Source organism: Carcharodon carcharias, chromosome 13, assembly GCF_017639515.1.
Source record: "Carcharodon carcharias isolate sCarCar2 chromosome 13, sCarCar2.pri, whole genome shotgun sequence".
Taxonomy (NCBI): Eukaryota; Metazoa; Chordata; class Chondrichthyes; order Lamniformes; family Lamnidae; genus Carcharodon; species Carcharodon carcharias.
Genome location: NC_054479.1, coordinates 21789497 through 21815595, shown reverse-complemented (window position 1 = coordinate 21815595; position 26099 = coordinate 21789497). Strand labels below are relative to the sequence as shown.

General features: G+C 44.7%; 1 protein-coding gene across 2 annotated transcripts in view; it reads left to right on the top strand.

Annotated features, from left to right (window-relative positions):
* pole (polymerase (DNA directed), epsilon) overlaps nt 1-21820 on the top strand; it is a 138117-nt gene extending 116297 nt beyond the window's left edge. For both annotated transcript variants that reach the window (XM_041203159.1, XM_041203158.1), the window contains 6 exons: nt 3801-3932; nt 5111-5304; nt 8766-8969; nt 18918-19043; nt 20210-20299; nt 20656-21820. In XM_041203159.1, coding sequence (XP_041059093.1) covers nt 3801-3932; nt 5111-5304; nt 8766-8969; nt 18918-19043; nt 20210-20299; nt 20656-20769 — 860 coding nt within the window. In that variant the 3' untranslated portion in view covers nt 20770-21820. The remainder of the gene's footprint in view (nt 1-3800; nt 3933-5110; nt 5305-8765; nt 8970-18917; nt 19044-20209; nt 20300-20655) is intronic.
* The last annotated feature ends 4279 nt before the right edge of the window (nt 21821-26099 follow it).

Genomic DNA, 26099 nt, shown 5'->3' with positions numbered 1-26099 from the left:
CAAAGCGGTCACCCAGTCTGTGTTTGGTCTCTCCAATGTAGAGGAAACCGCATTGGGAGCAACGAGTGCAGTAGACTAAGTTGAAGGAAATGCAAGTGAAATGCTGCTTCACTTGAAAGGAGTGTTTGGGCCCCTGGACGGTGAGGAGAGAGAAAGTGAGGGGGCAGGTGTTGTGTATCTTGTGTTCGCATGGGGAGGTGCCGTAGGAGGGGCTTGTGGAGTAGGGGGTGATGGAGGAGTGGACCAGGGTGTCATGGAGGGAACGATCCCTACGGAATGCCGCCTGGGGGGGATGATGGGAAGATGTGTTTGGTGGTGGCATCACGCTAGAGTTGGCGGAAATGGCGGAGAATGATCCTTTTAATGCGGTGTCTGGTGGGGTGATAAGTGAGGACAAGGGGGACCCTATCATGTTTCTGGGAGGGAGGAGAAGGCGTGAGGGCGGATGCGTGGGAGATGGGCTGGACACAGTTGAGGGCCCTGTCAACTACCGTGGGTAGAAAACCTCGGTTAAGGAAGGAGGAGGACATGTCAGAGGAACTGGCCATCTCTCCTTGCCTGAAGGTGGGGTACAGCTCTAGGGACATCAGTAGTTCTCTATTGCCTCACCCAAGTGACTTTTCTTTGTTGAATCCTCCGGGCGGACTGCACGGACCCCACCCATTTTACATGGAGCCCTCCTCCACTTTGGCCTTCAAAGTTCTCATTTGAATATTTGCTACTATCACCAAGACCTGCACCTGCGGTGGCTCCACCTGGGCCCATGCCCTGGGCTTCCATGCATACTGCAGCGGCCCTCCTACTCATCGCCCCTCCTAGCCCCCGTGGGCTCACCATTGCCGGTGACGGCCGGGTATTGGCCCAGCACTCCAGCGCCATCTGTTTTCAGGGCTGGTTGATTCGGCAGGTGAGTTGTTACACACTCCTTAGCAGTTTCTGACTTACATGGCCACCGTCCTGCTGTCTATATCAGCCAACAGCTTTTGTGGGGTCTGATGAGCATCGGCATCGGGCGCCTTAACCCAGCATTCAGTTCACCCCACAGCAGCAGTTCTGCTTACCAAAAGTGGCAGGTCACCACCGCCTCCTCAAGGGCAACTAGAGATGGGCAATAAATGCTGGCCCAGCCAGTCAGACCACATCCTGTGAATGAATATAAAAAAAATCTTTGTGTAGGCTGCTCTAGACAGTTTCAGTAGGGATAATAGTTCAGCCCAAGCTTGCCTTCTCAGTTATCCAAAGTTCTCTTTTGCACCTGGTCTTTTTGGTCCCTTACTTGCCAAATGTAGCCAGTACATATTCGGGCACAATTTTTCTACTTTTAATTTTAAAGCAAGTTTAAGTTTTTATTATGCTAATTAAACCCTGGCTTACAGAAAGTGTTAACACTCCAGTTTCAATTTAAACTGTATTAGATGTGCAAAAATGGCAGGATTTTTCATCCAAATTCTAGTTAGTAATTTGAAAATCCAAAAGTGCAATTTCTTCTCATTTATTAAACAAGTTAATCAGATGTTCATTCACTTTGTTCGAGTGAACTGTCCTTTTGCTGGTCTGTCAAATTTTCCATCCTGCCCACGACAAATCTCGTGGGCAGGATCGGAAAATCCCGGCCATGGCTTCTTTCCTTTGCAACACTTCACGCCCCTGCCTTTACCCCATCATCACCCTGCCTTTAGCGTCATAGTTCTGATGGCATTTTCTCAAACTTCTTCTCACCCCCCACTCCCATGTCACTACCAAACTTCTAATTCAAAAACAGTTCCTCTGACATGTCCTCCTTCTTCCTTAACCGAGGTTTTCCACCCACGGTCGTTGACAGGGCCCTCAACCGTGTCCGGCCCATCTCCCGCACATCCGCCCTCACGCCTTCTCCTCCCTCCCAGAAACATGATAGGGTCCCCCTTGGCCTCACTTATCACCCCACCAGCCTCCGCATTCAAAGGATCATCCTCCGCCATTTCCGCCAACTCCAGCATGATGCCACCACCAAACACATCTTCCCTTCACCCCCCCCCCCTTATCGGCATTCCGTAGGGATCGCTCCCTCCGGGACACCCTGGTCCACTCCTCCATCACCCCCTACTCCTCAACCCCCTCCTATGGCACAACCCCTTGCCCACGCAAAAGATGCAACACCTGCCCCTTCACTTCCTCTCTCCTCACCGTCCAAGGACCCAAACACTCCTTTCAAGTGAAGCAGCATTTCACTTGCATTTCCCCCAACTTAGTCTACTGCATTCGTTGCTCCCAATGTGGTCTCCTCTACATTGGAGAGACCAAACGTAAACTGGGCGACCGCTTTGCAGAACACCTGCGGTCTGTCCGCAAGAATGACCCAAACCTCCCTGTCGCTTGCCATTTTAACACTCCACCCTGCTCTCTTGCCCACATGTCTGTCCTCGGCTTGCTGCATTGTTCCAGTGAAGCCCAACGCAAACTGGAGGAACAACACCTCATCTTCCGACTAGGGACTTTACAGCCTTCCGGACTGAATATTGAATTCAACAACTTTAGGTCGTGAGCTCCCTCCCCCATCCCCACCCCCTTTCTGTTTCCCCCTTCCTTTTTTTTCCAATAAATTATAAAGATTTTCCTTTTCCCACCTATTTCCATTATTAAAAAAAAACCCCACTAGAGCTATACCTTGAGTGCCCTACCATCCATTCTTAATTAGCACATTCGTTTAGATAATATCACCAACTTTAACTTTAACACCTATGTGTTCTATTGTACCATTGTCGTTGACATCTTTTGATGATCTGCTTCTATCACTGCTTGTTTGTCCCTACAACCACACCCCCCCCTCCACCTCTCTGTCTCTCTATCTCTCCGCCCCCCACACACACACCTTAAACCAGCTTATATTTCAGCTCTTTCCTGGACTCGAACTCAAGTTCTGTCGAAGGGTCATGAGGACTCGAAATGTCAACTCTTTTCTTCTCCGCCGATGCTGCCAGACCTGCTGAGTTTTTCCAGGTAATTCTGTTTTTGTTTCTAATCACCCCTCCTATTCTCTACTTTGGTCTGACATCTAATGTTTTCCTTTCACTTCTCTGAGTAACAGTGAACATATTTCATGATTGAAGACGCTGCTGTTTACATAATTGCAAGTTGATGCTGTTTGCAACATATCTGCAAATGGTTTGAAAGGACTCTATGGTCAGTTGGAACTTTAGTGTTATTTTGTGAAGGAATTTTACAAATCTCTGGGTGCTTTGTACATTCCTGATTCCAGATCTGCGCAAAAAATAGCAGTATACTTTTTTATTCATAGCACTGGGGTTTTGCAATGTGATGGATGCTGTTAAAAATTTTAAGGTATCTTTTCACCTTTCTTCCCCTCCCCTATCATTCTTAGGCCATTTGTTTGCAAACATGATTCTTTGTATGATGGACTTTGGATTGCATCAATGCAATGAATAAGGCAAAATGGAAAAGGGAAAAATTGATAGGCACTATTGTCACATGTCTTGAGATAAGTTACAGAATAATATTGGTAGAAAATTAGGCACCTCTTTTCCCTTCTCTAGGGATTAATGTATGGCGCAGAGTGAAACTGTAGAGAAGGAGCAAGTTGTAGCTCAGAAAAAGTAGCAAATTACCAATTAGTAGCACAATATATGATCGGAAAAAACTAATTGTGGGCAAAGTTAATGTTAACATTGTTGTAACTGACTTCTTCTCTGCCCCCCTTCACTAAAATAAAATTCATCATCCATGAGTAATGGGGCAAACCATCCATTGTAACGAAATGTTTTCATGCTGTTGTACGCACTCATCACATTGAAATCTTTCAGCTTATATTGTAGCTGTGTATCACAGCATGAAGGAGGAATTGAGACGCAATGCCCCTGGGTGTACACCTATCAAACGACGAGGAGCCAGCCAGATCTCGCAGGAACTAGAAGGAGAAACTGGTGCTTCAGCAGGTGAGAAACTAAAAGTGCAGAAAGTAGTGTTTAGAGTGAAACATTAGTTTTCGATACCATCCATGTTATTTCTTCTGTTTTTAAAATCACACTAAAGATTTGACTTATGGAAAATGAAAAAAGAAAATCTTTGTGTTAGATGCGAGGAATGTAAAGTAGAGAGCATGTTGCAATTTATTCAAAAATACATTTTTAAGCTAGAATAAGTTTTAACAGTGATTTTTTTTCTACATGCTTTAGCATGAGTTTTTAAATTGTTTGAAAAATTATGAATTGTGCAACTTGAAAAGAGCAAAAGGACATTATCTATAAACCGTACTCATTGCAGTAATATCCTATTTTGGACTCAGTTTCTGTGCAAATAAACACTGTTTTCAGCCATAAGCTATATTATTGTGGTTTCCACACTACCAACCCTCAATTGTCTGTGCCAGATATAGCTATATGATAGCAGTCTTGATTCTGGGTCAAGGACTGGTGGGTTCGAGCTCTCTCTCCAGTGCAGTACTGATGGTGTATTGCATTATCAAAGCTGCTGTCTTTTCTGATGAGAAATTAAACTGAGGCCCCGTCTGCACTCTCAGCTGAACATAAAAAATCTTGAGGCATTATTTCAAAGAAGAACAGGGGAGTTCGCAATGGTATCCTATCCAATGTTTATGCTTCAAATCAACATCATTAACAAAAAACATTATCTGGTCATTGACGTATCACTTTTTGTGAGCCCTTGCTCTGTGCAATTTAACTGCCATGTTTCTAATATTACCACAGTGACTATATTTTGAAAAATATTTTATTGGCTGTAAAGCAAGTTGGAGGTCATGAGGTCTGAAGTTACAAAAGGCAGGTAAAGGGGCAGGTTGAGGTGTAGATCAGTCATGATCTAATTATAATAGACTAAATCTAGTGTCCGTATAAGATGGTCACCAAAAATCTAATAGGAATTTCAGAAAAAAAATCCCTTTACCAAAGAGAATGGTGAGAATGTTGAATTTCCTGCCACAAGAAGTAGTTGAGGTGAATTGCATAGATCTGTTTAAGAGGATATGTTAATAGGGTGAAATGAAGATGGATGGGAGGGGAAAGTTTATGTAGACCATAAATACTAGCTTTGATCAGTTGGATCATGTGGTCTGTTTCAGTGTTGTTGACTTCATGTAAGTCTTTTATTTCTGCAGGAATGATCACCTTCTCTCAGGAGTATGTGTCTAATGAGCTCACACAAAACTTTTTCACTATCACTCAGAAGATTCAGAAGAAAGTGAGCAGCAATAGGCACTCCACTGAACCCTCCGAGATGTTCCCAGTTCTGCCAGGCTCCTATCTTCCATTCAACAACCCAGCACTGGAATTCATCAAATCAGTTTGTAAGGTGAGGCAAATAGAGCTGCAAATTTACCGAGAGCAGCAGAAGAGTATTTAGGATTTACTGTTTTGGAATGGAGAGGGTTGGGACCACTGAGTGTAATGTTCAAAAAAACCTGCACTCACTTTAGAGATCCAGGTTCATATTCAGTCAACTGCAATGGAAGAAGTGTATTTATTCTAAGGCTGGAGGGGAGTGGATGTCTGGTACAATGTTGCAACAGTCTTTTCAAATGTATCATCTAGATCAATTTATAAGAAAGCCAACTTCCTTCATTAGTCCTACATTTGATGAGTTTAGACAATCTCAGAATACAAGAATTAGGAGCAGGAGTAGGCCATTCGATCCCTCAAGCCTGCTCTGCCATTCGATTAAAATCATGGCTGATCTGATTGTGTCCTCAACTCTATTTTCCTGTCTGCCCCCCATTCCATTGATGATCAAAAATCTAACTCAGCCTTGAATATATTCAATGACCCAGCCTGCACTGCTCTCTGAGGAAGAGAATTACAGACTTAATGACCTTTTGAGGGAAAAAAATTCTTATCTTTGTCTTAAAAGGAGGCCCCTAATTTTTAAACTGTCCCCTAGTTTTAGACTACCCCACAAGGGGAAACATCCTCTCAGCATTAAGTCCTCTCAGGATCTTTTATGTTTCAATAAGATCACCTCTTAATTTTCTAAACTCCAGTAGATATAGGCCCAAACTGCTCAATATCAGTTCCCAGGAGATACCACAGATCAAAATTTGACATAAGTTTTTAATAGAGCTACCTTAGTTTGGATTTTAGAAATTAAATGAAACAGCATATTAACCTTTTTGAGAAATGAAAGTCTTTCAGAACTTGCAAGTTTGTTAACTGCTAAAAATTATAACAGTATTGTGAAGTAGAGTTAATTGTTGTAATGCAAGGGAAAGCAGCAGCAAATCTGCACATAGCAAGGTCCAATGATCAGTAATACAATAAATGATCAAATAGTCTGCTTTCATTGCTGTTGGTTGAGAAATGATCATTGGCCATGACACCTGGAAAACTCCTACTCTTCAAGTAGCATCATGGGATCCTGCCCCATCCACTCTCAGATGGATGAGCCTCAGTTTAATATGATCCCTCAGTACTGCATTGAGGCGTCAACCTTAATTATTTGCTCAGATCTTTGGAAGGGGTCTTAAATCAACGGTATTCTGAATCAGTAGTGAGAATGCTACCAGAGAGCCTTAGCTACCTCTTACAACTCAGTGACTGAGATTGCAGTATAAATTTTATTTATGTGATATTATTTAGACTTGATGTGCATTGTAGAAAGAACCTTACTCAGAATCTAACCCTGCTATTCTACATGATACAACAGGGCAGATTATCACAATCTGATTAGGGGCCAGTAACTTATTGTTTAAAGTAAAGAAAGTTAGAAATTCCAGTTACCCACTAGAAGCACAACCAAAAGATTCCATGATTTTAAACATAGAAAATAAACTTTACTATACAAAGTCAGAAAAGTAAAGCAATCTACAATACCTATCTTTTACCCAAACTTTCAGAATTAACATGAGATAAATATGAATTAACAGGGAAAGTGTGATCGAACACACTGCACATTAAATGGTAGAGGTGACCAAGGCAGATCCCATGGATTTCTCAGCAATGCACCCACAGTCAATGATCACTGAGAGTCACAATATCTTCTTAATACTCTGTCTCCTTCAGGAGAGATTTCAGCTGTTCACTTTCTAAGATCTAGCCTCTGAATTCCCTGAAATGCTGCTCTGACTTAGATTGCCTCAACAATTGCTCACCTCCCAATGGTTCAATCTCTCCTCCTGAGAGTCAGGACTGCATTCCATGGGATTCACAAAGATGTACTCCTGCTTCTAAATACCAGCTCACTCCCAACTCTTTTACAGACCGCCACTTCACTAAGCTGGCATTGCTCCAAACTTCAGTCTCCCTGCTGCATCAAGCCATAAATGATTGCCAGGGCTTCTTTGAACCTTAACTGTCTGGCACAAAGCCAATGACCTTCCGCCGCCTCCTCAGTTCCCATGACTTCTCTGAGTCTTAATTAACTGGAGCTTGCTTACAGCTTCCCTGTGAGCTGCAAACCTTACAAAGCCCAAACTGCAACCAACCCCCTCTCCCAACAAACACACATAAATTGAAACCAGAGAACCTTTTTAAGCTCCACGCATCTCATGATGATGTAACTTTTCAAGATTCACTGAAAGCTTTTAAACTAATTTAGCTCTAATTCCCAAAACAAAATATCTCTCAGTACTGCACTTCTTTGCAAGCAGTATAGACATCACGTCTCCAGTTCTCCAGATAAGTAAGGCCACCTCAAACAAAAACAAAAACAGAATTACCTGGAAAAACTCAGCAGGTCTGGCAGCATCGGCGGAGAAGAAAAGAGTTGACGTTTCGAGTCCTCATGACCCTTCGACAGAACTTGAGTTCGAGTCCAAGAAAGAGTTGAAATATATTTCAACTCTTTCTTGGACTCGAACTCAAGTTCTGTCGAAGGGTCATGAGGACTCGAAACGTCAACTCTTTTCTTCTCTGCCGATGCTGCCAGACCTGCTGAGTTTTTCCAGGTAATTCTGTTTTTGTTTTTGTTTTGGATTTCCAGCATCCACAGTTTTTTTGTTTTTATTTAAGTAAGGCCACCTGCTGTTTCTCTTCTATTGTGATTTTATTAAACAAACATAGGTAACCTTCTGGACTGCCATTTTCTTTTAGATGTTCTGATAATCTCTAAAGCCCAACAAATTAGTTGCCTTCACAACAGCGATCTTCCCAGAACTAAACATTACCTCTAAAATATTAACATGAACAAAGAAAAAGATATTCAAATAGTTGTTTGGTAGTACAGAAAGTGAGCATTGCGAAAAAAAGACATTTTGTCAAAGCTTTTCATGCATCACATTGCGTGTATTAGAAGCTACATACATTAATACACAGGGTCCTGTTCTTTTCAGACAGAGCATGTACACACATTGCGCCTGTTTCAACTAAACAAACTAAGTGATAACCATTCGCTGGTTCATTCCTCAGCGCAATGCCTTGGAGTCAAGCTATCTGGTTTAAATTCCAAACAATGCTTGGCATTTAACTATCAGTCACCATTAACTGATGCATTCTCTATGGCAATGCCTCAGAGTCCACTTGACAACCAATCCGCATTCTCTTCTCATACAGCATACAGCTGTTGCTTCCCCTGACATTGGTATTCTTGCTATTGTCCTGATGAGTGCAAGATGAAACACTGACAGAATGTCATTTTTCAGCAATACTCAAGATATTTGTCACAAGATGAAATAGAAAATATCCCATTCCCTTGCATTCGCAGCCTTTTCTTTTGTTATTGGTCTCATATTTAAATACAGTAAATGCTCTTGCTGTTTGCTATATATGGTATATATCATGATACAAACACCACTGTTGCAGTGTACTCTTGTCTTCAAATAGATACTGTCTCTGGATTCGAACATAACTAACCAGGTTAATAAGTTGAAACGGGACCTTCTACGTCTAATTGATGTAGGGGAATTCTCTGAAGAAGCTCAGTTTAAAGACCCCTGCAAGTCCTACATACTACCTGAGATTATCTGCAAGAATTGCAACTTCTGCCATGACCTGGACCTTTGCAAAGATCCTTCCATCTTGCAGGAGGTAAGGAGGGATTCAACATTTCTGGCACAATTGCCTGCTTGCTGAACCAACAGTCTGATCTTGACATACACAGTTATGAATGATGGAGGAAACGGATTATTCACTTTTTCATCAATATCTGAACTCCTATTGTAGGCAATATAATGCAAAGTGTACACGCACTGGTATAGTGGTATTGTCATTGGACTAGTAATCCAGAGACCCAGGGTAATGCTCTGGGGATCCGGGGTTGTAAAAACCCATCTGATTCACTAATGTCCTTTAAGGAAGGAAATCTGTTGCCCTTACCTGGTCTGGCCTACATGTGACTCCAGACCCACAGCAGTGTGGTTGACTCTTAAATGCCCCCTGAAATGGTAGCTGTAACAAACCACTACAAAGACACAAAAACGGAATGAAACCGGACGGACCACCCGGCATCAATCTAGGCACCAGAAATGACAACGGCAAACGCAGCCCTGTCGGCACTGCAAAGACCTCCTTACTAACACCTGGATGCTAGTGCCAAAATTGGGAGAGCTGTCTCACAGACTAGTCAAGCAACAGCCTGACGGAATCATACGTTATAGGTAATGTCCCAGACTCCACCATCACCATCCCTGGGTATATCCAGTCCCACCGGCAGGACAGACCCAGCAGAGGTGGCGGCACAGTGATATACAGTCGGGAGGGAGTTTTCCTGGGAATCCTCAACACCAATTCCGGACCCCATGAAGTCTCATGGCATCAGGTCAAACATGGGCAAGGAAACTTCCTGCTGATTACACATACCGCCCTCCCTCAGCTGATGAATCAGTGCTCCTCTATGTTGAACATCACTTGGAGGAAGCACTGAGGGTGGCAAGAGTGCAGAATGCACTCAAGGTGGGGGACTTCAATGTCCATCACCAAGAGTGGCTCGGTAGCACCACTACTTACTGAGCTGGTCAAGTCCTAAATGACATAGCTGCTAGACTGGGTCTGCGGCAAGTGGTGAAAGAACCAACAAGAGGGAAAAACATACTTGACCTCATTCTCACCAACCTGCCTGCTACAGATGCATCTGTCCATGACAGTATTGGTAGGAGTGACCACCACACAGTCATTGTGGAGACGAAATCCTGCCTTCACAAATATCCCCATCCTCAATGATGGAGGAGCTTAGCACAGCAGTGTAAAAGATAAGGCTGAAGCATTCGCAACAATCCTCAGCCAGAAGTGCCGAGTGGATGATCCATCTCGGCCTCCTCCGGAGGTCCCCAGTTTTCAGCCAATTTGATTCACTCCATGTGATATCAAGAAACGGCTGAAGGCACTGGATACTGCAAAAGCTATGGGCCATGACAATCCGGCAATAATATTGAAGACTTGTGCTCCAGGACTTGTTGCACCCCTAGCCGAGCTGTTCCAGTACAGCTACAACACTGGCATCTACCCGGTTATGAGGAAAATTGTCCAGGTATGGCCTGTACACATAATGTAGGGCAAATCCAACCCAGCCAATTACTGCCCCATCAGTAAAGTAATGGAAAGGGTCATCAACAGTGCTATCAAGCGGCACTTGCTTAGCAATAACCTGCTCACTGATGCCCAGTTTGGGTTCTACCAGGGCCACTCAGCTCCTGACGTCATTACAGCCTTGGTTCAAACATGGACAAAAGAGCTGGACTCCCGAGGTGAGGTGAGAGTGACCACCCTTGATGTCAAGGCAGCATTTGACCGAGTGTGACATCAAGGAGCCCTAGCAAAACTGGAGTCAATGGGAATCAGGGGGAAAACTCTTTGCTGGTTGGAGTCATACCTAGCACAATGGAAGGTTGTGGTTGTTGGAGGTCAGTCATTTCAGCTCCAGGACATCACTGCAGGAGTTCCTCAGAGTATCAGGGTAGTGTTCTAGGCCCAACCATCTTCAGCTGCTTCATCAATGACCTTCCTTCCATCATAAGGCCAGAAGTGGGGATGTTCGCTGATGATTACAGAATGTTCAGCACCATTTGTGACTCCTCAGATACTGAAGCGGTCCATGTCCAAATGCAGCAAGACCTGGACAATATCCAGGCTTCGGTTGACAAGTGGCAAGTAACATTCGCACTATACAAATGTCAGGCAATGACCATTCCAACAAGAGAGAATCCAACCATTGCCCCTTGATGTTCAATGGCATTACCATCACCGAATCCCCTGCTATCAACACCCTGGGGGTTACCATTGACCAGAAACTGAACTGGACTAGCCAGATAAATACTGTGGCTATAAGAACAGGTCAGAGACTAGGAATTGTGTGACGAGTAAGTCACCTTCTGACTCCCCAAAGCCTGTCCACCATCTACAAGGCACAGGTCAGGAGTGTGATGGAATACTCTCCACTTGCCTGGATGAATGCAGCTCCTGCAACACTGAAGAAGCTTGACACTGCCCAGGACAAAACAGTCCTTTTGATTGGCACCACAACCACAAATGTTCACTCCCTACGCACAGTAGCAGCAGTGTGTACCATCTACAAGATGCACTCCTGGAATTCACCAAGGCTCCTTCGACAGCACCTTCCAAACCCACGACCACGACCACCTAGAAGGACAAGGGCAGCAGATACATGGGAACACCACCACCTGGAAGTTCCCCTCCAAGTCACTCACCATCCTGACTTGGAAGTATATTGCCGTTCCTTCATTGTTGCTGGGTCAAAATCTTGTAGCTCCCTTCCCAGTAGTGCTGTGGGTCTATCTACACCACAGGGACTACAGTGGTTCAAGAAGGCAGCTCACCACCACCTTCTCAAGGGCAACTAGGGATAGGCAATACATCTCTATTAAACCTTCCCTTACTCTTCTCTGCTCTAAGGAGAACAATCTGTTTCTCAAGTCTTGCCATATAACTGAAGTGTCGCAACCCTGGTATAATTCTGATAAATCGCCTCAGCACCCTCTCCAAAACCTTGGCCAGTATTTTCTGTTCGGCATGTGGGGGCGGGCCCCGCACTCCAATGCCTAAAATTATGTGCGGCGATGTCAGGCGGGCATCCCAATGTCACTGCTCATCATTCTGACCTTTCGTTCAGCGGACACGCACCAGAGTCAGCTGCGTACCTGCCAAACTGTCAAAGGCCTGGTAAGGCCTTTTACAAACCAATTAACCCAATTGAGAAAGCTGCCCATCCAACCTTAAGGTTGGCGGGCAGACAGGAAGCCCAGGCAGCCTTTGCATTTTTCATGAAACCTCATCCATGGGCGGGATGAGGTTTCATGGAGGTTTTATTAATTAAATAGAAAATTTTATGAAAATTCATAAACATGCCCCAGCTCATGTGACAGCTGGAGTACTTTAGGAAGTAATCAAGGGGGAGGATATTTTCCCCATCGGTTGGGCGCGGGCAGGCACAGAGCCAATCGCCACCCGCAATCGGCTGTGTGCCGCCACTTTATGTCACATGAGGGGACATATCTGAATAATTTTATTTTTTCCAATTTTGAAACTGAAGTTAATCTCCCTGAGGCAGCTCCATGCCTCTGAGAGTGCAGACCCCAACTCTCCCTCCTCCACCCCCCACCCACGCAGGTAGCACTATGCTAATTGGTCACACCAATTAAGGAAGCCCATGTAAAATGGTGGCGCACAGCCGATCGCGGGCAGCGATTGGTTCCATGCCTGCCCGCGCCCGTTCCTGACCAGCCCGCCTGACGGGAAGAATATCCTCCCCCTTGATTACTTCCTAAAGTTCCCCAGCTGCAGCTTTGCCAGTGACTTGTGAAGGTTTTGCATAACTTCCTTGCTTTTGCTTGAATTTATAAAACCCAAAATCTTGTATGGCTTTTTTTTAACAGCTCTTATCAACTTTTTGCAGCAAATTTCAGGTGTTTTTACTGCAGCCATTTCTATCTGGCTATTGTGAATCATCAGCAGAGTGATGAAATGAGTCAACAACAGTGCTATCATGTGGCACTTACTCACCAATAACCTGTTCCCTGATGCTCAATTGGGTTTTGTTAGGTCCACTCAGCTCTAGATCTCATTTACAGCATTAGTCCAAATATGTATGAGAGCTGAATTCCAAAGCTGAGAGTGACAGCCCTTGATGACATCGAGGCTGCTTTGGACAGAGTATGGGACCAAGAAGTCTAGTCAAACTGAAGTAAGAGGCGATCAGAAAGAAAACACTCCACCAGCAGGATCCATGTCTAACACAAAGAGAGGTGGTTGTGGATGATTGAGGCCATCTCAGCCCCAAAACATCACTGCAGGATTTCACCAAGGCAGCGTCCAGGTTCACCACCTTCATCCATCTTCACCTGCTTCATCAGTAACCTTCGCTCCATTATAAAATCAGAAATGGGGATGTTCACAGAAAATTGCTCAACGTTCAGCTCCATTTGCAATTCCTCAGATGCCAAGGGATCTGTTTCCACATATAACAAGGCTTGGACTGACAATTGGCAAGTAACATTCATGCCGCACAAATGCTAACTAATGACTATCTCTAACAAAAGAGTCTAACCACCTTCCCTTGACGTTCAGTGATGTGGGCCAGAATTTTCCCGTTGGTGTGTGGGGACGGCCCTGCACGCCAACACGTAAAATGACACACAATGACATCGGGCGAGCGTCCCAACGTCACTGCGCACCCTCGCAAGATGGGCGGGCGCGCAGTGTTCTCGGATGTGCCCCAGCCATTGATTAATCACCCAGTTAAGGCTCGCAAGGCAGCAATTGACTGCAGTTTTCAGTGCCCTTGTGATTTCAGGACATCGCAAGGGTGCAATGGGCAAATGGGAAAGAGACATTTGTATAAACCTCATCCACAGGCAGGATAAGAAGGGTGAGTGGGGTCAGAAATGTGACCTTTCAGGTATTTAAGTGTGAAAGTTACTTATACTTGCCTGTGTGAGCAGGAATACTTCAAAATCGTTACCAGCTGCTTGGACAGGAGTAAAAGCCTTTAGGTCAGGACTCTACTTAAAGATCATTTTTGGGGTCTGCAGCTTTCAGGAAACATTCCCTTAGCCTGGGAATGCAAATTGTGCTCTCCACTGAAGGAGGAAGGGAGGACCAGAAGGGGGAGAAAACCAGGCGTTCATATTCAGCCTCCAGGGGAGCTACCTTTGGGAGGGGAGGCGCAGGCTCAAGGGGCACAGTTCCAACAGAAAATCCAAAGCGGAAGGGGCCACAGCAGACGCCACTCTCCTGCTGCCATGGTTTACAGGCGGTGAAGCAGCTACCTCAATATGTCTGAGGTCCAGTGCCGAAGGAGGCTCCGTCTCTCAAAGGAGACGGTCACCTCCTTTTGTCAGATGATAGGCCCTGAGATCTCCGCAAACTGTGTGGGTGGGCACCCCATGCCAGTAGCTCTAAAGGTCACAGCTGCCCTCAACTTCTATGCCTCCGGCTCTTTCCAGGGTTCAGTGGGTGATCTCTGAGGAGTCTCCCAATCAGCTATACACAGTTGTGTCAAGACACTCTATTCAGACGTGCATTGACTCTCATCCACTACTGCTGGGACGAGGTCAGCCAGACACAGCGAGCCAGAGGCTTCGCAGCCATTGCTGGCTTCCCCCATGTCCAGGGTGCTATAGACTGTACACATGTGGCCATCAAGGACCAGCAGGCGAGCCCGGTGCCTTCGTCAACAGGAAGGGCTTCCACTCCATGAACGTGCAGATAGTGTGTGATCACAGGATGCAGATTTTACAAGTCTGTGCAAGGTACCCAGGCAACTCCAACGACGCTTACATACTCAGACCTTCCCAGGTGCCGAGGTTCTTCAATGCTCCAGCACGGCTGGATGGATGCTGGGTGACAAGGGCTATCCCCTCAAAAGGCGGCTCATGGCACCTCTTCACCATCCAAGATGGCGCAATAGGAGCCATGCCTCCACAAGGGCTGTAGTGGAGAGAACCATGAGTCTTCTCAAGATACACGTCCAGTGCCTGGACCGCTCAGGGGCACACTGCAACACCCCCCAGATCATGTGCCGCTGATAGTGGTTGCATGCTGCCCTCTCCACAATCTGGCGCTGCAAAGGGGTGACACAGTGGATAAGAAAGATGTAGACATAGTTGCTCCGGATGCACACAATGAGTCCAGCAGTGAGTCCGAGGATGAGCATGCACAGGAGAACACTGAGGGGGTAGATGCTGATTCGGGCATACTCCAGGGAGGCAGGGACACCCGGGAGGCTTTAATCCAAAGAACCTTCAGCTAGCCCACCACAGATGGACTTTCAACCCATGCCAGGACTGCAGGCTCCAAACTCGATACCTGAGTGCTAAATCTGCCTGGATATTAACATTAACTAAGGCCCTTGTCAATAAAACTCAATGTCAGACAACTCACTCATAACATCATGGGTTCCGTCTACTTGCAGAAGTAAGGAATCACCGTGAGGCATGGCAACATGTCAAAATTTATTGAGAGAACAAATGTAATTTCATAAACCAAAAAAGTGTTAGACATCACACCAAGTCTTCAATAAACTGCTATGGGCCAACATAAAAGCACCAGTGAGAAATCCGTGGTGTGCCTCAGGTGCCTTAAATTTATGCTTATGGGTGCTACGTCTAGGTGCTGTCCCCTCACTGGCACTGGCATCTGAGACAGCCTGCGGTCGTGTTGGCCTCACTGACCTTAGCGGACATCCTCTGGGCCGTGGAGCCTTTGATGGCCCCGCCTGTGATTGAGCAGCCAGTTCCACAGTTGGCTTCATCCCTGTTGCCACAGTCTCATTGGATGCCACGGTCATGGGCAGAGGAGCTGCTGCCCTCATCCGGAGCATCCTGAGGAACCCGCAGAGACGACAGGCAGCTGCTGCACCGATACGAGGTCGCTTCGGACCTCTCTGCACATCATGGATGGATGGGCACCAAGCTGGGATACGTGATGCCCAAACCATCTTCCACATGGGCAATGACCAGCTACGGTCAATGCCGCTGTGAGAGCTTGCAGGTCCGAGCTCAACCCCAGGTGGCCCGGATTGTTCTCCTGGAGGAGCCTCTCCATGAGAGTTGCCACTCTCTCCATGGAGGAAGCATGGCGCTCAGCTATAAGGCTCAATACATTGGTGATGCGCCATGTGGACTCCTCAAGCACAGGCACCATGCCATGCATAGCCTCATCTATCTCCTCCAGATCTTCCCGCATACCCTGCTGCACTTCCAGAGTTTGATGCCTCATGGATAACTCTGGAGGCACATCATCAGCCACCAACCGAGCATGTACCTAGTTCCCAGCAGTCCTCCAACTGCTGGCACTCTGGGCACTCTCTGTCTCTGCCCGCATCTCAAGCAAGTGTGAAGTGCCCTCACCACTGTGCCCCAGGACACTACCCGAAGATCTAATTCCCACCGAGGTGCTATTATCTGCGCTGGTGCCTGCCTGGCAGAAAGGGTGTGATGCTGGTGAGTGGATTTCCTCTGGGGCCTCAGGAGTGAGAGGTGGGCCCTCTGCCTCCTCCTCCCAGCCCTGCTCCGGTGATACTAAAAGGATGATAAAGGACGTTTGATTAGTTACATTGCGGGCAATGTCAATTTGTATGTCGCTCCCCCCAGATCATTATGCGTGGATCTTTCCATAATCAATGATCAAACCATGTTGCTAACTTCAATCACTGAGCATTCAGCAGTGCCATGGCTTTTGGGATATGAGTGCTCGCCAAACATACCTCCCTGTAGCACCCAGCCTCACCGCCACTGGTGGACCTGGGGGCATGGTGCCTCTCCAAATCCATGGCCTGCTGCTCGTAAGGTATTGGAATTCCAACTGGGCCTGGCCTCCACCAGACTGCATCCGTTCTGTGGAATTGTGCGCAGTCTTCTCCTGAAAAGGAGAGAAGAGCATTGATTAGTCCAGTCTGCACCTGAATTCCCATCGCATCCCTCCCAACCCAGTCAGAGCGGAACATTGCAGGACTCTAGTTCTTTGTCACCCTGCAGCTGCCGCACCCAAAAAAGCCAGGGCTGACCCCCCACCATTGCCCAAATGCTGCCTCCTTCACATGTGGCACCACAAGGTGTTACTTTGCTAAGCAAGGAGGCACAAGCACATATAGCGCAAAGACCAGATTGGTGCACTTCCACCTGGAAGTTCCCCTCCCAACACGTTAGCACCCTGACTTTGACATGCTCCCCAATTCCAGCACTCTACCAAGGTGCAGATCCTTGACTTTCATCCCCATTCTATACTCTGGGTGTCAGTGCCACACATGCGGATGCAGAACCCATCCTAGCTCAACCCTCTCAGGATGAACTAGGCATAGACAATATCTGCTGGCACACCCAGCAAGGGATAGATGCTGTGAAAGTTTCAATGTCGTTACTGTACTCAGAGTTGCTGGGGGAGGGTGAGGGCTGCATTAAGTGACCTGAGCCAACACGGGACTCACCCTTCCTGAGTGCAGGAGGTTGTTGAATCTTTTGCCGCATCGGACCCATTTGTGCTGCAGCACATCATGGGAGCTGACACTCTCGGCCACCTCCTCCCTCACACGTTTGGTCAGGTGGGGAGGCCTCTGCCTCCCGGCGCTCAGAAGAAGAACCTCCTGTTGTGCTGCCACTCCCAGGAGGGCAGCTAGGCACTCATCAGAGAAACAAGGGGCACACTGCCCCCCTGGCCTGGCCTGCCCCGATGGCCTACCCTCCAGACTTGCATGATGCACATTACCCTTCTGATGTGCTCTACTCCCTACCATTGTGAGCAGCCTCGCAAAGGCTGCCAGGCCTTCATTTAAACAGGCCGCCGGTTCACCATTGGACCCAGCGGTCTGTGCACACCTGCCGCTGCCCGCCTACTCCCACTATCCTCGGGACTCATGAAATTCGCTGGGCAGGCCTTAATTGGCCCACCTGCATAAAATGGCGGTGCGGAACCACCAACCGCGGGCGGTGATCGAGCCCATGCCTGTTCCGGCACGGCCTACCAGACATAGGGAAAATTCTCCATTACTAATGCCACACCATTGACCAGAAACTCAATTGGGCCAGCTGCAAAAATGCCATGGCTACCAGAAAAGGTTGAAGGCTGTGAATTCTGCAGCAAATAGCTCACCTGACTCTCCAAATCTCCTTCACCACTTAAAAGGCACAAATCAGCAGTGTGAAGATATACCCTTTACTTGCCAGGGTGGGTGCATCTGCAGCAATGCTGAAGAAGCTTAACCATCTAGGACAAAGCAGTGTGCTTGATTGGCAGCCAAATCATTGCGTTAAACATCCCCACTGTGGCACACCATGGGTACAGTATTTGTCATCTAAAGATGCACTGCAACAATTCACCATGGCTTCATTAACACCTAGAATAACAAAGACAGTAGATGAATGAGAAGACCATTACCTCCAAGTTCCCCTCTATGTCTGATACCATCCTGATTTTGGGCATGTGACCTTACCTTCATCATCGCTGCATCAGCATTCTGAAACTCTCGACCTATTGGCTCTGTAGGAGTATCTTACAAACATCAATTACAGCAGTTCAAGAGGACAGCTCATTGCCACCTTCCCAAGGGAAACGAGGAACAAGCAACAAATGCTAGCCATTGCTGGTAGCACCATAACCCAAAAAATAAGGTAAAGAAAAAAAATTGGTTCTGTGATAAAGTAACACTGACATTTGCTGAACATGAATGGTACAGCTTATTTCTAAATTTGCTGCTTTGTACAAAATATGGTTGGACTTAAGTATAAATAAGTTTCGAGATTCAAACCTTTCTTTTAGCTTACTTATGCATAGACTGAATATGCTGTCACTTTAGCTTGTTTTCCTTCCTCCATTTAAATATTAATAAAAAACTGAAGATACAGCTTCTAATTTTTAAATGTCTCAAAGATTCTAATTCATTTCTCTATTTACAATTGAAATTTCAGTTTTATTTTGGAAATTATTTTTGAATTATGATCACCTGCTTTACATTCTTGTTTCTTGTGTTTTAGGGGCTTATGCTTAAAGTTTGCAGACAGCAACCCTAACTCTTCTTACTTTTGGCAGGATGGCACTGTATTACCTAAGTGGTGCTGCTCTAATTGCCAGACTGAATATGACTCGGATTCCATAGAAATCGAATTAGTAGAAGCACTGAAGAAGAAAATGATGGCTTATACACTTCAGGATTTGGTAAGTTAATACATGTCAATTCTTGAAGTAGCACATCGCTGAGCCATCTTTACATCGTTTTTATTCTATCTGCAGCACATACGGAATCCACACCCACTTTGTTAAAGGGTTGGTGCAATCTTGCTGGTTTGTGAGTAGATGTTGTTAACGTGTTGTAAATTATTTTTTTTCATTTGACTGTGCACAGTATTCCTGAATTATGCATATCTGGGAATCTGAATGGAAACCCAGTGCCAGAAACTTGGATACAAAGATGATTTCAACACCAAAGAACCTGTTTAATTTGCATGGTTATATATCTAATATTTCCAATCAATTCAGCACAGTTGAGAAAATGAATCTTAATAGGATCCAGACTTAGAAACTGCGTCTTGCTTTTAACTTTGGCAGAGATTTCTTGCTCCATGTTTAAAGTCCCAGGAAATAGATTTGTGCCCTGATGCTGAAATAGGGAGAACAGGGCACCAATTTGGTCCAGTGAAATTTCTGTTGTTCAAATTAACTAATTTGAAAATGAATGTCAAGTTTACTAAGACCTCTTGGTCTTTTTACAACTCCATCCTTAACTTTTTTCCATATGATTCTTGGAATGTATGTGTGACCTTTCTTTTAAACCCTATGTTCAGTACTTTATATTTATCAGTATTAAATTTCATCTACTTTTCTGCCCACTTACATATTTTGCCAACGCATCCTGTAATTTCAGAGCTGATTCTACTGCTCCTTCCCCACCCCTGCTCCCACCAACCTTTTGGTATCAAATCAATTTACCTTGGTTTCTGAGTCCAAGCCATAAATTGAAACAGTAGTGGTCCCAACACCAAACTTTGGGTGACTTCTCTGTGTTACCCCACCCTGCCATTCCAGCTGGAAAGAGCATATCTGAACTTGAGCCGGTCTGTCTCTATCAGATTTGGTTGGTTTAGTTTCTTAGTGGTGGTGACACAGGGGGAAAAGTGTGTTTATTTGGGGTTTCACTTAAAAACCTTGTGTTTTAATTTTGATTGATTGCACTGGTTTAAACTTTGGTGTTGAATTTCTTTATTATTTTAATGCAGTTATTAAGCTGTGTAAACTAAAATCATAATTACCACATCTTCCAATTAGTGTACTAAGTTTTAAAAAAAATTGTTGGGCAAACTTTAATTTCCTGTTTGTTTTTCTAGATTTGTTCAAAATGTAAAGGCATCAAAGAAGCCAACATGCCTATTTACTGTAGTTGTGCCCGGGACTTCGATTTGACCATTTCTATGAAGGTATGCTTCATTCCAAACCTGCATTTTCTGGTGCTGTTTAGATATAAGTGTACATCCCTGTCAGAATTTTATCTGATTTTGGTTGAAAATAATTGCCTTTTTTCCTGTTACTTGTCTGCTTTATTTTCTTTTCAAGAATTTTCAGAAAAATTTTAAAATGACTAGAAATTGTATTGAGCATTTCCAGACTTATTTTAATTTAGTCTCTATAGTTCCTTATTTCCAATAAACACAGCCCCCCAAAAAATAATTGAACTTCAAGCTGCATCACAAACCCCCTTATGTGTATATGCTAAGTAAAATAAAATGAAATGGCCTAATGCATGCATTTTGGTTTTTTTTATGTACATTTATAGGGATTTCTGGACCAAATCCAGGTATTCAGAAATATTGCCAGACACTACAGCATGCCATTCCTTTTGGAGACTGTTGATTGGATGTTTAGGATGAATACACACATGAAGCCATGAAGACCAAAGCATTAACAAGATGAACTAATATGAATAAAGTTATGACAACACTCAGTGTATTTGAAGTTAACCTTTTCTACACTGAAATACTTGTCTAAATCTGTTTCGCTGATCTCAGCAGATGAGGCACAATCTCAACATTTCTCTATTCTAATGGATGACCTGGTCTGAGTAGCAACCAGCTGATTGGGAGGGTACAACTCAAGCATAGCAATTTCTGCCTACTGACAAAGTTACCCTCTTCACTGGAACTATTGGATGGTGAAGTGAGTTTCTTGAAAGAATGAGCATCATTCAACTTCAAATGCACCCTTGTTTATTCAAGCTTGGATCCTGGTAAATAATGCAGACTGATGTTAATAGACCTATCCCTCATTGTTATATTCAACTGGGTAGAAAGACTAGGTGGTTGGAAGAGACATTATTTTATGGCACAGCCCCTAACGTTTGGGCAGAATTTTTAATTTTTTGCCAAGCTTTTTAAGATATGGTTGCTGGAAGCACTGTGCTATCACTAAAGAGTACCCCATTGGCGAGAAGAACAATTAATCCCTGTTAGTGGCATAATTTTTGCTGTTTTGTCTGGATTGGCATTTCAACCTAAGCAGCATTTATCATTTATGAACAAATCAAATGAATCACTGGCTTTTGAATTCATTCTCTGGTTTCAGATCCATCAATTTGCAGCTTAACCAGGTATATTTTACTTGGTCGTGTTTTCTTGGGACAAGATAATACCAATAGAGAGTTTTGAAGGCAGAGTCCCTATTCTTTGCATATTGATGTATTTATTTCTTCTTGATGTGTAAGCAGAGTCTCCCAGCTGTTTCTATCTCTGTTTGAATTCTTGATATTCAGAAGTGTCTGCAGAGAGCTAGTTGGATATAAATATAATTATAAATAGTTTTTTTTATTTAGGTTTGTTTACTGTAAAAAGTGCTGCAGTTGATTGAAATCAAAACTGTCCTTATTACTGTAACGGAACTTTGTGCTGAAGTTGTGTGAATATTTTACAATGTTTTACAGTGCAATACAAATAAAATATCAACACTTTGTGGTACTTGGGGCACCTTCACTCTTTCAGGATGGTTTGTTTTTAACTTGTATACCAATCATCAGTGGTACATAGTGGCAACACTGCAATTCATTGGCATGTAAATAGTTTTTACAGCGCAGTTCAGCTCAATTAGCCTGTGCATCCCAGTTGGTTCTTATGCTGCATGTGGACCTCCTCCCACCCTTCTAACCTTTTCAATACATCTTTCTGTTAATTTTTCATTCAAGTGTTTTATTTAGCTTCCCCTTAAATGCAACTTATGCCATTAAACTCAACTAGCTTTTATGTTCATGAATTTCACACTCTAACCACCCTCTGGGTAAAGAAGTTTCTATTGAATTCCCAATTGAGTTTACCAGTGACTATATACTTACAACCCCTATTTCTGGTCTTGCCCAGAATTGGAATTATCTTCTCTTAGTCTACTGTATCAAACCCATTGATAACCTTGCAAACCTTTATAAATTCACCTCTCCGTCTTCTGCTTCATAATGGCTATAACATCTCAGTCCTGGTAACATTATAGTAAATCTTCATTGTATCCCCAGTCCTTGTTATAACATGGAGAACAACTGCTTATGTTTATACATGTTTCTGACATCACCAGGGAAAGGATATCCAATCCTAGTAGGGTCCTAATATCAACTGAAGTTTCATTAGGTGATACTGAGCAGTAATAGGGGGTAATTATGGATTAACGTTGTCAGGGATCTCTAACCAGCTGTTTTCATGCCAGCATAAGTAGGTCAGTTTTGGCTTAGAGTTAACAAGTAATTTTATGGGTTGTGGAGGATGAAGGGAAGAAGTGATTTGCACTTCAGCTCTTTTTTTTACTGGGGGAGATTGTTTAATGTGGCAGCCTGAGGAATTATCTATTTGGAGAATAGTTTTTTTTCCCGTTTTTTTCACCCATTAACTAGGGCTAAATTCTTAAATTACTCAATGTTATCTTGAAACTTGTGTGTCTCCTTTCTTGGTCGGTCTTACAAAACATTTGTCATTGGAGAAGATGCCAATCAGATTAATTTTAACTTCCCCCCCACCGACCCCATCCTCCACCCCCCCCCCCCAATCATCCACCTCCCCCCCCTCATTCATCTCCCCCCCCATCCTCCACCTCCCCCCCCCATCCTCCACCTCCCCCTCATCCTCCACCTCTCCCCTCATCCTCCTCCTCTCCCCCCATCCTCCTGCTCTCCCCCATCCTCCTCCTCTCCCCCATCCTCCTCCTCTCCCCCATCCTCCTCCTCTCTCCCCCATCCTCCTCCTCTCTCCCCATCCTCCACCTCTCCCCTCATCCTCCTCCTCTCCTCCCATCCTCCTCCTCACCCCATCCTCCTACCCCCCACCTCCTCCTACCCCATATTCTGCTTCCCCACCATCCTTCTGCCTCCCCCCATCCTCCTCTTCCTGCCTCCCCCCATCTTCCTCCTCCTGCCTCCCCCCATCCTCCTGCCTCCCCCCCATCCTCCTCTTCCTTTCCCCCATCCTCCTACCTCCCTATCCTCCTCCTCCTCCTTCCCCCCATCCTCCTCCTACCTCCCCCCATCCTCCTCTTACCTCCCCCATCCTGCTCCTTCCCCATTCCTGCTCCTCCCCCCCATCCTGCTGCTCCCCCCCATCCTGCTGCTCCCTCCCCCATCCTGCTCCTCCCTCCCCCATCCTGCTCCTCCCTCCCCCATCCTCTCCTCCTCCCTCCCCATTCTCTCTTCCTCCCCTCCCCTCCATATCCTCCCCCATGTCATCCTCACCTCCCCCTCCCCATAATCTCCCCCCATATCCTGCTCCCCTACCCCCCATATCTTCTTCACCTCCCCCCCATATCCTCTCCCCCATATCCTCCCTCCCCCTTCCCTCTTCCCCCCCCTTCCCTCTCAGCGAATGGCTGTCACTTACTTTGTACAGCTGAAACAGATGCAATGTATATACATGTTCTTTCTGTCTGTAATGAACAGGGCCCTGTGTATTAATATATGTAGCATCCAGTATATGCAATTGCCCCACTGCAAGCCTGACTGACAACCTTAAATTGGTTGTCAGCTTAATTCTTAGCACAATGAGGATTATTTAGCAAATGTTATCCAAGCACAGAATCACATCTAATGTTGGACACTGCTTTGAGTTTTGCAAGCACAGGCTGGTTGGGGCTCAGCCTATACCCTGCCCGTTGCAAACAGCAGCTGGGACATGCTGTTTGATATGATCTGCCAGTTTTGGGATGTACCTAGTATTACACTGGCACAGAAATTCATATGGCACATTAGTTATTTGTATGATAGGCTTTTTGGCTTGACAGCAGCATCCTGTTAGTGGCAAATACCACTCGTGTTGCTACTGCATAAGTAGCAGCGTGAAAGGACTAGCTTCACTTGTTGCTCAAATCTTTGAGATACCTTGCCTTTCCAGGGTACTCTGAGGTAATCTGGGCACTTTTCAGGGCTGAAAGTGACAGCTGCTGTCAAGCCAAATTAGATTCTGAGGAACTTAAACCAGTTAATGTTTAGGGCAATTTCTGTTCACTGAAGGAATGTTGTGGTTAGTGTCTGACTTTGTTTCATCATGCTCCTTTATCATGATCCCTTGCAACTTGTCCCCAGGACTTGACTCTACCATTCCATACTGGCTACTGGAAAATGTGTGAGCAACTCTGGTTTCATCCATCATAGGTGATGTGCCACTTTTCTGATCAGGGACTGGGAGTAGAGATGGGGCAGTGAGGTATATCATTATTTTGTGTTTCAACGCACTGGATCCTAAATGTCGATATAGTAACCAACGCAGAAATACTCCAAAAAATCCATATTTAGGCAGTCACCTGATCAAGTATCTTAGCAGATTCCTGACATTTAAGTTTAAAACATACAACGAATACATTGGATGCAGCTGGTGGAATCCTCCTTCATCAATGTGAGAAACAGTCCTTTGAGACTTGACAAAACATCAGCATTCAGAATATAGAATGAAGTTAACATTAATGTTTCAACAATTCATATTTCCTGCATTTGAAACACCCTTCTTTATTTTGAAAATTACCTCCATCATCCTGCTCCAGCCAGTCCGATCTAGCTTAAGGCAGGATCAATGTCATTCTTAATTATTTTTAATTATTTTTCTATATGTAAGTATAGCTTTTTGCACTCGTTCCCCCAACACCCGTTTCAATAACACTCAGTTTAAACATCCTCTTACTGTTTTCAGCAGGGAAGTTTGGAAGAACTGGATTTCTTGCTTATCTTTACCCTTGATCTGCGTAGTCATGGTGGTGGAGGCTTAATTTAGTAAGTGTAATAAATTGTGTTGTAACTTTCTCTCTCATACTGTAAGTTCCAGAGACAGTACTGACCCTTTTGGTTGGAAATATTATCTTATTTAAACATTTTATTAATGACATAATGATGCAACTACTTCACTGCAATTCAGGGCTCATGTAGAAATCAATGACAAGTAGAACTAAGAATGTGGGAGAAGTTTGAAGAACTGGGTTCTAAACTAATAAGCAGAATCTTAAGGTGAATAACCTCTGGATTACTACCTGGGCCATGTGTAAATTGGCATAGCATCAAGGAGATTAGAGAATTAAAATGTGTGATTCAAGTGATGTGGAAAGAAGAGATTTCATAAAGTGGGACAGGGGCACCAGTACTGGTGAAAAAGGGAGCTGTTCTGTTGGGATGGACTCCACTTAAACTAGGCCGTGTTCAGCGTCCGGGTGAATCACATAACTAAGACTGTGGGTAGGGCTTTAAATTAAAAGGTGGGGACAAAGTCAAGTGAAAGGAAAGTTGGAAATCCAAAGAGAAAATTCATGACAATAGAGCAGTGTAGTGATGTGGGTAAGACAGGCAGAGTGGGAAGGAAGCCAAAAAGATTAATGGTAATAGCAATTCAACAAATAAGGTGATGCAAAGGGATAGTTGTAAGAAAAAAAATTAAAGACTTTTGTTGTGAATCCCTTGTGCATTCAGATAGAGGTAGATGAACTGATGGCCATTACAGAGACATGGATGCAGGTTAGCAAATAAATATTCCAGGATTCTTAACATTTTGAAAAGTCAGAGTGGAAAAATATGAGTAGCCCTGGTAGTAAAAGATGACATACGCACGTATTAAGAAAGAACCTTGGCTCAGAAAATCGGGAGGGAGAATCAGTATGGGTGGAGGTTAAGAATAATGCATCAGAAGACACTACTCAAAGCAGTTTATAAGCCCCCTAGCCGTAGTTATATGATTGGACGCAACATTAAGCAAGAAATAATTGAAGCTTGTAACAAAG